A 17,991-nucleotide genomic window follows, 5' to 3' on the forward strand; every position below is an offset into this window, starting at 1 on the left:
AATGGGTTAAGGGGACGTATCATGAAAATCAGACTTTTTCCATGTTTAAATGCTATAATCGAGTCCCCGGTGCATCTACCATCCCAGAATATATGAAAAAGGACAACCCAGTAACCCAAAACAGTAACACTCCCCTAGTGACGTATGAAGGGGATCTTATTACAATATTACCGCCCCTTAATCTGCATGCTTCCACCCATGCACCACCATTTTGTTTTTTTATAAGCAACAATGTTTTTTTGGCTCACACCCAAATAGGGGCAAATTTGACAAGCTATAATAAATGATCTGTGGGGTATTTTGAGCTGAAACTTCACAGACACATTCTGGAGACACCATCTTACATTAAGAAGGGGCATAATAGGTCCCCTTTAAGATATTCACCCCTGAACATTCTGCTAAATATTATGTAAATGAATGAATGACAGAAGTCCTTTAAAGGGGTGGTTCAGTGTTTTTGTCTAGGCTTGATTGTGTTTTGGGGGCACAGTTTAACATGTCTTAATGCTTCGTTTTTTTGAAACCGCTCTATTTTTCATATATTTTACGTTTACAGTATACTACACCTCTGTTTCCACTCTCATATGAACGGCTCGTTTGACTTCCTGCTTCTATGAAGCCACTCCCTCCGAAATATGCAATGAGCTCAGATTGTTTGGCAGGTTGGTAGCTGGCCCAGTGTATCGTGATTCGCTGAAGCATCCGGAAACGCCACGCCCCTTACCATTCTTAATTACGCGATAAGCTGGAAATGTAAATAATGGCGTCTATATTGCTGTATCAAATTGAACCGAATCAGACCAAGATGAAGAGGGTAAAGCAGAACCTCTGCAATCATGGCTTTTAAAGGACGTTTATGAATGGTATTTTATTTAGTATTTGTGTTTAGATATGCTGTCACTGCTGTTTGTTAGCTTTCAATATACAGTTTTATCCTGATTAAAGCTTTACTGTAGCAGAATACATGACTGAGTAGTCGCATTTTTGTAAAGGTAACGTTTAATTTATTAACTGTTGTCTAACAGACGTTTGTTGGTGTTTGTTGCACTAGAACTTAGCTAACTGGCAAGCAAAAACGAGTTGCTCTTTGTATATGCCTTGATGCATTAAAAATAGCAACAGAACTATAACATTACATTTAAAATACATAAACAATAAAATGTACTTACAGTTTGAAGCCAATAAACAGCAGGTTCTGTTTTTAAAGTAGGAACTGCTTCATGTTTAAGTAATAGCTTTTGTGAAAATCCAGCATTGAACTCATGTAGATTCTGGAAGCTGTCTTCAGCGCCGCATCCAGTGTAGAAAATATCACAGATTATAATGGGTTCTATATCTTTTGACGCGTCGCGTCGCACAGCTCACGTTCGGTGTAAACAACTCTTCCGCTTCCATTATACTGCACCACATGGCCTCGCCCACTTTGTTGCGTGTTCCCGGGGGCAGTGTTTATGTTAATAGCAAGGGTTTATGATGTCACCAACCCGGGACGAAGCTCGTTGTAGTCCAAACCGTCCGTTTTTGTAGGCAATAAACTGCCATAACTTTAAAAGACAATATCTCAGTTTGCATTAAACGTTCAGAGCTTTAACTTTGCAGATACTATTTATGCTCAAGCAGCAACATTACACACTAACTAAAGTTAAAAAAGTCAAATCGCATGTAACCACCCCTTTAAAGGGATAGTTCTCCCGAAAAAAAATAAAAAATGAATTCTGTCATCAGACAGTTGACAGTAGCTATTGACTTCCATATAGACATTTTTTAGACAAGTCAATGGCTACCGTCAGCTGTTTGGTTACCAACATTCTTCAAAATATGAATAGTTTGATTCCAAAATGCAATAAACGCCATTTTCAAAAAATTGAGTTTCCGCCAAAATCAGTATTGTATCTGGTCGGTATTGAAAAGTAATTTATTAAATTTGCACAAACTACAATATCCGTCGTGTTATTCTGTCATCTTTTCTCCCTTTCTTCCCAAAACTCCTTTTTCAAGTCTCCTTTTTCTGCAGAATGTGATATATCCGCTCTCAACCAATCACAGCACACCATTCCGCACACTGTAAACTTTAAAGGCTTTTTTAAAAGCCATTTTTAATACCAGTGTACTCGGAAAATGTGTTTATTTAACCGCGCGGTGGCGCCAGATACTCTTTAATCGGTAATGACAAATAATTTATAACATTAAAGGAACACTCCACTTTTTTTTGAAAATAGGCTCATTTCCCAACTCCCCTAGAGTTCCATTCAGCCGATCTCCGGTTCTGGCAGTACCACTTTTAGCATAGCTTAGCATAGTTCATTGAATCTGATTAGACCGTTAGCATCGCGCTTAAAAATGACCAAAGAGTTTTGATATTTTTCCTATTTAAAACTTGACTCTTCTGTAGTTAAATCGTGTACCAAGACCGACAGAAAATGAAAAGTTGTGATTTTCTAGGCTGATATGGCTAGGAACTATACTCTCATTCAGGTGTAATAATCAAGGAACTTTGCTGCCGTATCATGGCTGCAGCAGGCGCAATGAGAGTATAGTTCCTAGCCATATCAGCCCAGAAAATCGCAACTTTTTATTTTCCGTCGGTCTTAAAACATGATTTAACTACAGAAGAGTCCAGTTTTAAATAGGAAAAATATCAAAAATCTTTGGTCATTTTTAAGCGCGATGCTAACGGTCTAATCAGATTCAATGAACTATGCTAAGCTATGCTAAAAGTGGTACCGCCAGAACCGGAGATCGGCTGAATGGATTCGAAAACGGTAAAACTCAACTGTTTAACTCTAGGGGAGTTGGACAATGAGCCTATTTTCAAAAAAAGTGGAGTGTTCCTTTAACAAGATGACAGCTGAATGTGTTTTTGGTAAAATGCCTGAATATAAGATAAATATTGGCACAGTTTAGACTCTGTCATATATGTGAATCAACTTACTTTGTTGTGTATTTTCAATTTGAAAAAATAACTTTTATATTGATGGATTAATTGCATTTTGAAAAAAAAAAAAAAAGTGTCATGGATTTATTGCATTTTGGGGAAAAAAAATATAATAAACTTTTTAAAATCAAAATGTAGGTTTGAATTTTTAATGTTTTTATATCCAAAAGATGCTATGTGAAAGTTTGAAACAGAAAATAGGGGTTTTCATCTTGCCACTTTCTTGGTAAAAAAAACACCTTTTTACTCAAAATAATCAAAATTGAGTTTTTTTCCGTTTTGGAACCAAACTCTTCATATCTTCTTTTGTGTCCAACAAAAGAAAGAAACTCGTACAGGTTTGGAACAACTCGAGGGTGAGTAAATGCTGACAGAATATTAATTTTTGACTGAACTTTCCCTACATCAAAAAGCAGAAGTTTATGACATCAAAAGCCACCAGACTGCAGATGGACTGAGGCAGTGCTGAAATCATCCGACCGCAGCAAATCTCAAAATCTTAGCACACTAAACATGAGCAGAGGGGGATTAGATATTAATCCCATTTTATTCAATTTAACACTGAGTAAAAGCAGAATCATTTTCATTTTGAATATTTAAAATCAATCTGTTTAAAATAGACCAGAACGCCCCATATCTCCTTCTCTGAATGTGACAATGTGCATAAAGCGCTTGCAGCCACGAAATACCTAATATCTGGCATATCTTCTTCTGATATCCATCAGCGAGTCCTTTACATAAGCTATCCTTTTTTTTTTCCTAGTCTCTAGCACTTTAATAAAAAGTTGAGCGTCCACATTTACAGCGGCCTTGGTTCTGGAACTAATTTCCCATTCATTTTCTCCATAGGGATTCATCATTAAAGAATTCAAAACCTTCATCCAAAATCAAACCAGCTCTCAGATGGATCACAAACCATGACTTTAATTTGAAATCAACTACTCCTCTCATGATGCATTGCAAAATTATGCAAAAACTATCCCCTTCGTAATGCATTTTAGAATACCTCCATGTGTTTTTGTGCATTCGATGCTGTGGCTCCTCTAGAGATGATGAGCAGTGTCAGTCAACGCAGATCAAATCAGCTCGGACGTCAAAATGCTGCAGTTCAAACCCAGTGACATAACCTTTCCAACAGTGGTCCAGCGCATCAATCAAATCTTTCCACCACAACCATCCATCACGCAGCACTTTTGTCACATGGAGGCATTTTACCCAGAGATTGGGCAGCCTGTCACGGTACAACAAGACTATATGTCGCACACATGTTCCTTCAATCACAGGTAAGGATTTTCATGTCATTCGGGATAATTACAAAGCAGCACTGATGCAGAACTAAAGCCTAAAAGTTCCCCAAAACTTTGACACTGTTCTTCTGCTGCCTTGCGACTGCTGTTATTTCCCTCTGGAAATGCAAATCTCTTTTGAATATGATGGTGCCGCCAGCTTTGTGTGTCTATTATCTGACACTGGCAGAAACCATATTGGTGAATCATTCAAAGGGGTTTTGAACATTCCCTCTAAAACTATAGTAAGACATCTGTTGCACAAACCGTACAAGCATCATATTATTTTTGCATGCATCTGAGGAGTTTTGAAACTGTGGGCAAAGCATTGCTGAAGCTTAAATATTTAAAGCGTTACTTTGGCTCGAGAAAGGGAAGAGATGCATTTGGTTTAATTATTCACAGTTAGCTTTACTCAAAACAAACAAGAGTCAGACTTTGCAAAAAGACAGACATCGTGAGCTGCTTAAAAAACTAAATATTGTCTTGTTGAGTTTGGGATAGAATTTAAAGATGTTTTTGAATATTTTTGAAAAAAGTCTATTCTGCTCACCAAGGGTGATTTTTAATATATTCAATAAATTTTATTACAATTTAAAATATCTGTCTTCTATGTGAATATATTGTAAAATTGAATTTATTCCCGTGATTAAAGCTGAATTTTCAGCATCATTACTCCAGTCTTCAGTGTCACATGATCCTTCAGAAATCATTCTAATATGATGATTTGCTGCTCAAGAAACATTTATGATTATTATAATTTCTAAAGAGGTCATGAACTTGTTTTATTGTTTTATAATGGTGCACTTATAATGTTAGTACGCTTTTTACATCAAAAATGGTCATAATCCAGAAATAAAAGGCATTTTTCCTACCCTGATTTCAGCCCTCTGATCTGAACGCTCTGTTTTAAGGGGCGTGTCTACTGTGAGACTTCAGTGAAAACACCCACTGCTGTGATTGGATGACATCTTTCCATTTGAAATAGTTAAGTATTACTCTCTCGAAAACGTTTAGCACGTTTTTACTATTACAGCTCTGAAGATTAACGTTAAAAATGTTGATTATAGTGTTACATTTAGATCTATGGCATTATATTTAGATCGTGGCGAGAAAGGTTGCAGTGATGAACATTGTAGCCGATCACAGACATGTTGTTGAGCGCATGAAAGCAGCGATCTTGTCAATTTCTGCATACTAACGAATGCTTTCATAATAACTAATGGTGCAAACACATTATAACTAAGAGATCTGTTGAATAAAATGGGAGTTTCACTGATAAACTTGTGCTGTTTGATTGACAGCTCCAGTGATTGCAAAGGGAGCGTTCTTTGATCGCTTTCTATATATAATTTAATCACCTTTTAAATAACAGATCTTTTCATCCTACTAAGAGAAACAACATGACGTTGAGCGTTTAGTCACTGGTTTGATTTACTGACACACAGACAAAGAACATGTGACTGTACATGAATCATTACATATCAGATTCGGCATTAGAATTAATGTTGTTGCATTACTGTTGAATCCATATCATGAAAGTCTGTTTGCAAAGCCTGCATCAAAATGCGATTGATTTACCAAAGACTCCACATATTTCTTGCATTAGGATCCTTTGAAAGGTAATGTTATTTTTAGTCCTGTATCGCTCTTCTCTCCTCATCATCTCACTAACACACCAGTGGGCGGGGCTAATGTTGCAACGATGAAGTAGGTGTTGATTTCTTCTGCGGAGGCGGAGTTTCACCTATAGGCACATTGCAGGACAACTCGTTCACCGGGCCTGGTGTCAATAAAAGCTTTTATTGGACTATCAAGAAACTTTTGAAACGTACAGCATATTCTTATAGTATGACCTCTTAAAAGCTCAAGGAAAAGTTGATTTCTCAATTCATGACCCCTTTAATACATATAACACTATATTGTTTTGTATAAGTCTCTGTGATATTCTGGTCTGTACATGATGACACATCTTAAGTATGTGTAATATCAGTAGTGATGTTTTATTAGTAGAAATCATGAATGAATAACATTTAAGCAATATGATCCTTTTAAGCAGAGAAAAAGCATCCTTTAAGCAAACATGAGTGCAAAATAAACCATTGTAGAATTTGTTTTTGGAAAAACAAACAAACACAGACAAAAGATCAACAACCTCTAGTGATTCGAGGCTAATGTGATTAGCAGGCAGAGAGAGAGAGAGAGCGTTTTGTCCCTCTCTACCGGCTCATCACTGGGTTAGCCAACACGAAGCATCTATAGTGTGTGAATAATATGCAAACAAATGCGACTTGGCTTCGACAGCACGCTAAAGGCCATGCATATCAGTGAAGCCACTGGAGAGAGAAAGAGAGGAAGAAAGAGAGGCAGAAAATGACAAAGGCGGTAAGTGAGAATGAATATGCCCGGGGCTTGTCCGTGATTACTTTTTTTATGATTATTGCTGAATTCTCTCTGCCGTAAGAATTCTCTCTGAGTGGTAAGACAGCACAGTGATCACACTCGAGCTTATTAGATCAGTTGTTCACACATCTACGTTAAATTAGCTCTGTCTGCTGCGTGACAATTAGCCCCATTACTTATGACCACCCGTTAGCTGGTCACTTAAAGCTTTGTGGCTGGAAAATTACCGAAGCCCTTCATGTCAGATCAAGGGGAGCAGTGGAGTTTATTATGAACCATGAGCCAGGCCTAACAATCACACAATACAATACATGCTGTTAATGAACATGCAGTCAACTAATTCAAAGTTTGCACACACTTGCTTGTCTGATTAACAATTTTGAAATTAGTTTTGTGGGCAAATTTTGGATAGAGTACAGTATGTATAACATTACTGTATTGTATTTATTTGTTTATCATGGATGAGATATTTTTATATACATTATTATTATTATTATCATTGTGATATTATATATGCATTATATATATATATATATATATATATATATATATATATATATATATATATATATATATGTGTGTGTGTGTGTGTGTGTGTGTGTGTGTGTGTTATTATTATTATTATCATCGTGATATTATTTATTTATATATATATATAAATATATATATATATATATATATATATATATATATATATATATATATATATATATATATATATATATATATAATCAATTTATTTATGTATTTACTTTTTATATACTATGTATATTATTTACAATATTTTATTAATGAGATTGTTATATACATTATTATTATTACTACAGTATCTATAAATGTGTGTGTGTGTGTGTGTGTGTGTGTAGGTATATATATATATATATATATATATATATATATATATATATATATATATATATATATATATATATATATATATATATATATATATATATATATAAAATTATAATTTAATATTTTTTATTATGAATGAGTCATTTTATATACTGTATATATACTTATATACTTTTTTCACAATATTACTCTTTTTACTGTATTATTGAACATATAAATTCAGCCTTGGTGAGCAGAAGAGGCTTCTTTCAAAAACATCATAAATCTTAATTATCTTAATAATTATCTTAATAAAGTTTTCACTGGTGCACACACACACTCATACACACATGCATGCACAGAGTACATATTAATTTTTATAACTCATATATAAAATAAATTAAATGACAATAACCCTTATTTTACTAACAAGCAAGGTAACTCTGTATTTATCTATTTTATATTGTTTGGCATATAGCTTTGAAATATGTGAGCATATTTGTAAGTGCAATAAATAAACTCTTTTTAACTTATTATGAACAATTTTTTTTCATGCACCTCAATGAAAATGGGCTGTCTAGTTTGTCCGAGTAACACTGCCTTTATTCCGGAGGCTCTAACAATAAGCCCATTAGTGGCAGTTCTGTACAGGACCACAAACATAAGCAGAAAACAAACAGGAAATGCTTGACTAAGCAGAGCTGTTATTTCATTACACTCGCTGCTGTTCAATGTATAAAACATGAAGTCCACACTTCTTTAATGTATAATTTGACTGAAAGGTGGAGAACCCTACAGGGAATGAAGGACTCTCTCATATTTCTCTCTCTCTCTCTCTCTCTCTCTCTCTCTCTCTTCTTTGTCAATAAGCAGCGAGTCGCAGCCACCGATGTGCTGAGGAAGCAGGAATTAATTTCAATCAGGAAGTTCACAGCCGTGCAGCGCTGCAGTGATTACATTATTGTAACCTGCATTTAAAAATCTTTTATATCCGTAAACACACACACAAGGGTTTTGGTTGAGGTGCAGCTGACAAAAAACACACCAACACACTGGAAAAACACAACATACTGTGCCAGATCATGTACGGCGGATTCTGGCAATACCATGCTACTTTGACCTGTACTGTACATTTACATTTATATGGTTCTTCCATTGGTACTACCATGGTACTTTTTGGTACAGTAAGCTAGGATACCCACATTGCAAAAGCAAGAATTGACTATCATTAATGATCATGTCAACTAAATCACACAGCAAGAGTCTGTTCAAATTGTTGCTCCGCTGTGACAGTAATTGAGCTGAAAGAGAAAACTGCTCTCTATTGGGCCTCGAGCAACAACACTGAAGATGCAAAACATTACAAAACTGCATTATAAATTGTGATCTGAACTATGAAATGATCTGAATAAAATATATTTAAAAAAAATAATAATAATAATTTCAGCTATAGTTAACAAGGAATCATTTCTCATTTTCATTTAAAGTAAATTTTACTAAAAATTAAAAATTAAAAATGTAAGTAAATTTTACATTTTACTAAAAAAACTAAACTAACTAAAAACTAAAACATAAAAACTATACAGAAATATGTAAAAACATGACAGAAACACATAACAAAATTAATAAAACTTTAACTTAGGAATTAAAATATAATTCAAAATATCACCAAAAACTATAAGAATATATCAATGATACAAAACTAACACTGATCTGATCGAACACACAATATACAAATATTTACTAGTGGTAAAAAGTTTAAAAGAATTAAATGTTTCTAAAAGAAGAAACATTTAATTATTATCGTCAACAGTTGTGCAGCTTAATAATTTTTTTGGAAACTATGATGCACTTCAGTTCAAAAGTTTGGGGTAAGCAAGATGTTTATAAATACATATACCTTCATTCAATAAGCATGCATTAAATTGATCTAAAGTGACAGTAAAGACTTTAATAATGTTACACAAGATTTCCATTTTAAATAAATGCTGTTCTTTTGAACCTTCTATTCATCAAAGAATCCTGAAAAATAAAATATATCACAGTTTCCACAAAAATATGAAGCAGCACAACTGTTTTCAGCATTGATAATAATCATAAATGTTTCTTGAGCAGCAAATCAACATATTAGAATGATTTCTGAAGGATCATGTGACACTGAAGACTGGAGTAATGATCCTGAAAATTCAGCTTTGATCACAGGAATAAATTACACTTGACTATGTATTCACATAGAAAACAGCTATTTTCAACTCTAATAATATTTCACACTTTTTACTGTATTTTTATCAAATAAATTCAGCCTCTGTGAGCTGAAGAGACATTTAAAAACCATTATGTTTGACCAACAGTGTACACAACCAGTATTTAAAATATACAAATACCAGTAGGCATCAGTTCAGTATATAAATACAGTGTGAAATGCATCTTACCAATAGGAGAGAGTTCTGCCACACTCCCGATGTAGGGACCTTCTAGAAACTTGGGCTCGCTGTCGTTGATGTCCTGGACTTTGATGACAAACTCTGACTCGGGTTCAAGCGGCGCGTCAGTCAGACGGTCTCGTGCTTGAGCTCTCAAGGTGTAGAAGGTCTTCTCCTCACGGTCTAATCTCTCTGTGGCGTGAATGTCACCGGTGACCTCGTCTATGATGAATATAGTCCCTGCTCCCTCTCCAGAGATAGTGTACTTAATAGATCCGTCCCCTTCATCAGAGTCTGAATGGATCTGTCGATTAAAGCACAGAGGACACACACTGAGTTTGGAGTGGTGTTGTTCAAGGTAACTATCTGCTATGCTGAAATGGCATTTCAATTGGCAAATTCAATTCAAAATTCAGGAATTCTGAACGTCTCAACTGTGCTGTGCAGACAGGAATTCTGTATAAAACACATTTCCATGTAGATTGAAATAAAATTTAAAGGTGCCCCAGAATTGAAAATTGAATTTACCTCGGCATAGTTAAATAATTTATGTTCTGTACACGGAAATGACATACAGTGAGTCTCAAACACCATTGTTTCCTCCTCCTTATGTAAATTTGATTTGTGTAAAAGACCTCCCAAGAACAGGTGAATCTCAACATAACACCGACTGTGACGTAACAGTCGGGATCATTAATATGTATGACCCCAATATTTGCATATGCCAGCCCATGTTCAAGGCATTACACAAGGGCAGCCAGTATTAACATATGGATCTGTGCACAACCGAATCATCAGACTAGGTAAGCAAGCAAGAACACTATTTTTAGTGATATTTGTGAATTGTCTTTCTAAATGTTTCGTTAGCATGTTGCTAATGTACTGTTAAATGTGGTTAAAGTTACCATTGTTTCTTCACGGAGACAAGAGCCGTCGCTATTTTCATTTTTAAACACTTGCAGTCTGTATAATTCATAAACACAACTTCATTCTTTATAAATCTCTCCAACAGTGTGTAATGTTAGCTTTAGCCAAGGAGCATTCAGAATCAAATGTAAACATCCAAATAAATACTATACTTACATAATCCGATCCATTTTGAGGTTTATACTAGCTGTGTGAACTTTGTTTAATCAATGTATTATAGAGATGTGAGTTTGGGGGCGGGGAGTGCGAGCATTTAAAGGGGACACATGCTGAAATGGCGCATTTTTAATTATGCCCTAAAATAGACAGTTAAAAAATTGAATAATAAAAAAAAATTATGCGGTACTTTGAGCTGAAACTTCACATACATTCTGGGGACACCTTAGACTTATATTACATCTTGTGAAAAAGGGTTCTAGGGCACCTTTAAAATGCTAAGTGAATGACTGAATGGTTTGAGAACACAGCATATCCATGTGTAAAATACAGTTATTTATCATCACTAACGTTGTCTGATCTGCCTCATGAGTTCAGCAATATGGCGAGTTGCCATGTTAAAAGGCAAAATTCCCAGTTTTCCATCATCTCTTTCCACACTTACAGCTCCTCTTGTTGCTGTAGAAGCCTCTTGGCATCGCATTGAGTCATTACTATGGCAACCGAAGTACGGGAGACATACCAGATATTGACTACAAGGTCTGACCAAATGCATTTCATCATCTACAAAATAATCTGGGGACAGATAGTCCTAAAAAAAAATCTTAAAAATTAAAAAAACAAACAAAAAAACAAAACAAATACCCTTATTTACTTAATGCATGTTCCTGCATGTCTTACAGTGTGTTCCTGGTGATTCATCAGAGTGCATCAGGGTTGTGCAGCATTCAGAACCCAATGAGAATGACATTCATTTCTAATTATATATGGGTCATTGATGAATAATGTTCTTAAAGGGATAGTTCACCCAAAAATGGGTGAACATTTTTAAGTTTAATTAAGTGTTAACAATATGATTATGTGGTTTTTATAATTAATTAACACTGCTTTTGTTATTTTATACAAGATGGACAAAATTTCCAAAAAAGTCATTGGGTTTAACCAAAATTTCAGTTTTACTGAATGACAGTATTTTCAAACAATGCTAACAGGCTGATATCTAGCTAGCTAACATAAGGACAATCAAACATTTAATATTTAGTAAAATTTTTTATTTTTTTTTTTTTAAATATTACAACATTTTCCATGTTTTATAGCGGTTGTACCGAATGACCTGATGTTTGGGGACATGCGTATGATCAAGTGAAAATATGAATATTTCAAATAGTTAAGAGAGAGTTAGTTACTTTACTTCATGACCATGTGGTCCTTTGCAGGTGTCTGAATGATGTCACATCCTGTCACATGATATTGACCACATGACTTGATCCAAAATGGTCCCTTTATATTGGTTACTCCGAATGACATCAATGAAATTCATTTTCCGGACATTCTTTCTCATAACAAAGCAACGACTTCTACATATAATTTTAATACCATTTTGCACTATGTTGATATATGATGTTATAAAATCATACCAGAATAAAAAATATATACATTTATTACATTTTCAGATATTTTAATCACAAATGAAATGGCTGTATTGGCCTTTGGATGGTTAAACAGAATGACCTTTTGACACTTCAATATCTTTAAAATACCTTTATATGTAGCAAAATATAATTAAATAATATAATTATATACTGTAATTTTTAAATAGAAAAGCAAAGTTTGTTAAGGTAAATGTTGAACTTGTCTGAAAAGACAACAAGATAAGCAAACTTGTGATGCAAAAAGTCTGTCCTTGCATTTTTTCCCTATTAAACATCTTATTTCACACTAAAATACAGCACATTACAGAAGTGAAATGGCTTGTGAACACCACTTTAACTGGCTAATTTTGTGGTTCAGTTTACGGTCTAATGCCATCTAAGTTTGTTTGGAGTTGCTTAAACGTATTTTATCCAAGCAATGACTTTCTGGGGACTCAAACAATCTTTTCCATTCATCTATGGATCAGTAATGATGGCAGTCAGTTGAAGAATCGCTGCTTTGGGGAGGAGGCACTTTTTAGAGATACAGCCAGCCGGAGGCTCATTATATTTAAAGGGAGACGTATTTCTAAACTCCGGCCTGGAAGTGCAGTTTGAAGCCATTATGGGGTTCAACAAACAAAACAGAGAAACAAGAAATCACTTCTGCATTTCTTCTACATAGAGGTTTTGTGCACTTGCCAACTGGTCAGACCTGCTAATCCAGATCAACCCAGCAAAAATCTCAGGCTGGTCTCATGTCTCATTAGTGCAGATGATGATATTCGGTGAATGTGATTTCACCAAGTACGAGATTCCTGGATCAACATCTGGAACAAAATTCCAATCAACCAATCAGATTTGAGGGACAAGTTTAACGTTTATGTCAAGTTTAGGCTTGCAGCCAGGGTTAGGTGCTTCTACATCAGTGTTATTCACCTATCTTTCCCCTCTGATTTTAGGGATAAGTTATGGGTAGGATTAGGTTTAGGGGTAGGAATAGGGTTAAGACTAAATTTTCAAACAGGAATGTTGTTCCCGGATCAATAAAATATGTCTTACTTGGCAAAATCACGGTGACCGATGGTATACATACAGCCAAAAAGTAAGATGAAACTCTGATGTTTGTAATGTAAATCAGTGAGGTCTTTATAATAGTATAGCAAACTACTTACATAAAATGCATATAAATATCAATATCTGCCAGTAATATGTCATAGTAAGATGACATATTAAGTAAGATGAATTATTGCATAATTCAAAGTAATACAATGAAGATTGAGAGAAGAACAAATAAACCTTCCTCAAAAGCCCGATGATCATATTTGATACTTGTGATTTTTGCTTCAGTCTAGTAAGTGTTCATCTTGTACGGAAGAGGATTAGGGCCAAGCAATAATAAAAAATGAAAACCATCTCGAGATTAAAGTTAGTATTATACAGCTAGTATAAGTCGAGAAAAAAACTTGTTAAATTTCGAGAAAAAAGTCCAAATAAAATGTTGAGAATAAACTCAACAAATTACGAGAAAAAAGTTGTTAAATTACAAGAACAAATTCGTTAAATTATGAGAAAAATGTCGTTAAATTTCAAGAAAAAAGTCAAGATAAAATGTTGAGAATAAACTCATTAAACTGCGAGAAAAAAGTCATTAAATTTCAAGAAAAAAGTCGTTAAATTTCAAGAACAAATTCGTTAAATTATGAGAAAAATGTCGTTAAATTTCGAGAAAAAAGTCAAGATAAAATGTTGAGAATAAACTCATTAAACTGCGAGAAAAAAGTCGTTAAATTATGAGAAAAAAGTCATTAAATTTCAAGAAAAAAGTCGTTAAATTTCAAGAACAAATTTGTTAAATTATGAGAAAAATGTCGTTAAATTACGAGAAAAAAGTCGTTAAATTATGAGAAAAATGTCATTAAATTTTGAGAAAAAAGTCAAGATAAAATGTTGACAATAAACTCGTAATTTAATGACTTTATTCTCAACATTTTATCTAGACTTTTTTCTTGAAATTTAACGAGTTTTTTCTCATAATTTAATGAGTTTATTCTCAACATTTTATCTTGACTTTTTTCTCGTAATTTAACGAGTTTATTCTCAACATTTTATTTCAACTTTTTTCTCGAAATTTAAAGAGTTTTTTTCTCAAAATTTGACAACTTTAATCTCGAGATGGTTTTATTTTTTTATTATTGCTTGGCCCTAATCCTCTGCCGTATCTTGAAATATGGCTAACAACATAAAAGTTATTCTTATGTTTACTTGATAAAAATCAGTAAATATTTGCAGCAAAAAGACACGTGAAGCTGAAGGAGGACGTTTGTTCAATTATACTAAAAGGCTTAATTACCTGCTAAAAAGTATAATATATAAATCAGATGACATAAGGCATGTAGTAGATTACGCTGTATTTTTCAGTATGGAGATTGATGCTAAAAGTTTGCGGCGATCTATTGAGATGCAGAAGTAGCAGCTCTGCTGCAGTGTAGTAATGCTCCGTCGACCGGATCATTTCGGGTTTTCTTTAGCTTCAGTCTCTGCCTGTTTCCCATTATAATGTGCCTCTGTAGCCTGGCAAAATCCTCTAAACAGCAGTGGACAGAGCGAAATCACCCTCTCCATCATCGGCCTGTTAAATATTTTATAAAGTCTTAATTAAATAGCAGCTTCTATCACCCCCGTGGGGATTTTCATTAGGTATTTGTCGTAAAACATGGGAATAACGCAAGCGGGCCTACAATATTGCATTCTTTTCGACCCTCTTTCCTCATTTCAAATCCTCCCTCATTGAAACGATCCTCTTTTTTGGCATATCAATATTTCAGCAGTAATAAAAAAAACCTCTCTAACAGGAAGACAAAGAAAGCTGGGCAATATCTCGAGAGCTGGAGGATAAAAAAAATATTTCTCCCTGTCTGTTCACAGGGAGTGTTTGATCAAAGAACAGAAACACAACGACGCTCCTGGAGTCTTTTGTGCACATTAGCGCATATGGAGATCATATGATCAACATCACATCTGTTCCCCCAATTATGAACAGAAAAATAATAAGCATTTAAAAGACAGAACTGCTGAGTGTCTGGGATTTTCTCTGACTCTGCTGCTTTGCCTAATGAAATGAGAAAGCAGAATAAACATGCCACAGCAAGAGTGAAATGCATCTTTTACCTGACAAACGACGTTATTGGCTGATGGCAGACGTGAAGCGGTTCTCAGACTGACTGTCTCCTTGCCCCGGGGCGACAAAGTACTGTACGTTCACATCACACCGCCGTTAATGGTGCGACCGGGGCAAGAGATGTCAAATCAAAGGTCATGCAGAGGTCTTATCCTTTCTGGTCTCTATCAACTCTTTTATCCATGGCAATTCACAATATTTGATTAATCTGACTTCATTTACTCCGCCAAGTGGGATGAACATCTAAGGAACTTTTTAGATAGCTTAGGATAAAAACACTGTTGAGCTTCTTTGCTGTCGACTGTCTACACTTTCTTACTCAGATAAGTGCACTACATAGAGAACAACTCACAGTTAGCACTAAGTCGACTTGAGATTCTACACTGACTCATATTGATTCCAAAAGAGTTTGTGATTAGAATGTTGTTGAACTAATGTTGCTCTAGAAAACATAAAAATTAACACATGCATATTAACGCTGCAAAGTCTGACATAAAGTGTATTTTTTTGAGTATTATATTTGATACATCCAGTTTTTATGGCTCATATAGTATGATAGAATAACTTGAGGAGGAAAATCAGCTCAATTTTATTCAAAGGCACAAACTGAGCAGAAAATATGCAATTTGGTGCAAATGATATTATATAGAGACAAAAAGTATTAAATTCTGAGCTTGTAAGCTTGTATTGTAATTCAATGATCTTTACAAGAGTACTTACTGTACATAAATTGCATTTTAATATCAGTCGTCGCTCTACATCTTCCAATAATGTCTTGCTTAAATTATATTTAAATGCTTCGTTTTTATGATCAAAGCTCTGTAGTTTTAAAACATATGATGATGATGATTGAGAGATCCTTCCTAAAAAGCCTGGTGATCATATTTGAGACTAACATTTAAACATGATTTATCCAAAATAATTATGTTTGGATGGTTAAATAAACCTAAGTTGATTCAGACCAGTAAATCTTCATCTTAAAATATTACTAACAATATAATTGCATTTACTTTTTTAAAATCAGTAAAGATTTGACAGCAAAAAGACATGTGAAGCACGAGCTGAAGGTGGACGTTTGTACAATTATATTAAAAAAAGTCAAAACTATCAAGAGAAGGACTGTAGTAGATTGTGTGCAACAGGTTTTGCAGCAGTTTTGATCATGTCGATCTTTCAGAGGCCTTAGAAACTTGTGTATTAAATATGATACAGTAGGCTTAAAGGGTTAGTTCACCCAAAAATGAAACTTCTGTCATTAATTACTCACACTCATGTCGTTCCACATCTATAAGACCTTTGTTCATCTTCAGAACACAAATTAAGACATTTCTGAAATCTGAGAAGTTTCTGTCCAAAGCAACTAACACTTTCAAGATCCAGAAAGACATCATTAAAGTACTCCATGTGACTCCAGTGGTCCAGTGCTTTGTTTGCACAAAAAAAAACATAATTTACCACAATTTATTTTTATGAAAATACTGATCTGCAATGCATGTTCATGTGAGTGCTGACAATGTTGCATGAACATGCTTTGGATAACATTATTTTGTAAATAAAGTGGTAAATTAAGTTTTATGCGCAAACAAAGCATTCACGTCACTTTATAAAATTGAGGTTAAACCACTGGAGTCAAACTACCTAAACTACCTTTCTGGACCTTGAAAGTAGTAGTTGTGTTGGATCTCTATGGAGGGACAGAAACCTCTCGGATTTTGTAAAAAAAAAGAAGGTCTTACAGGTGTGGAATGACACAAGAGTGAGTAATTAATGATAGAGATTTCATTTTTGGGTGAACCAACCCTTTTAACGACCCTATTTTAATGATCTAAGCTAATGGTCTGCATGCCACAGGTGCACTTAGGGCATGTCCAAATCCATTTTTGCTAGTTTAATGATGGAAAAAATGGTCAGCGCGCCCAACATGTTCTCCAACCGATACGCCTATATAGTAGTGGCGTGCGGTTCATATAAGCTGCGAATGCTCTGCATACCCAAGCCATTCGTGGACTCGGCAACTAATATTAACATGATAAATTACTATTAAATCCCTTGTTTGATGTGTACCATAAAGCCTACATGATTGGTAATGCATATGTAACTGTCCGTAATTAATTTATTTGCCAAACGACGGTAATTTTCCCTAAATCTGCCAGTTACAGAGACTTCCGGGTAAGCTGATCTGCAGCAGCTTTTGCGCCGTCGCGCTTTTGTTATGGAACGTCATCACTGTCGCGCGTTCTCATTGGTTTGCTGGTCTATGCTAGTTTACATGGGCAGGATAAGCTATGAGCGGACCACTCGCCCAAGAGGAAAAAATAGCTGCTGCCAGATCTCGATAACCGAAAATCACATGTATTTGATACAAAACTAACTAGACTAGCCAAATGGGGGAAAACAATCATAACTAAAACTATTTTCATAGTATTTCATTTTC

General features: G+C 34.7%; 1 protein-coding gene across 1 annotated transcript in view; it reads right to left on the reverse strand.

The window, feature by feature from the left end:
• LOC137010751 (cadherin-22-like) overlaps positions 1 to 17,991 on the reverse strand; it is a 120,274-nt gene that overhangs the window by 94,167 nt on the left and 8,116 nt on the right. The window contains exon 2 of the mRNA XM_067373035.1: positions 9,891 to 10,185. Coding sequence (XP_067229136.1) covers positions 9,891 to 10,185 — 295 coding nt within the window. The remainder of the gene's footprint in view (positions 1 to 9,890; positions 10,186 to 17,991) is intronic.

Source organism: Chanodichthys erythropterus, chromosome 21 (genome assembly GCF_024489055.1).
Source record: "Chanodichthys erythropterus isolate Z2021 chromosome 21, ASM2448905v1, whole genome shotgun sequence".
In the NCBI taxonomy this organism is placed as follows: domain Eukaryota; kingdom Metazoa; phylum Chordata; class Actinopteri; order Cypriniformes; family Xenocyprididae; genus Chanodichthys; species Chanodichthys erythropterus.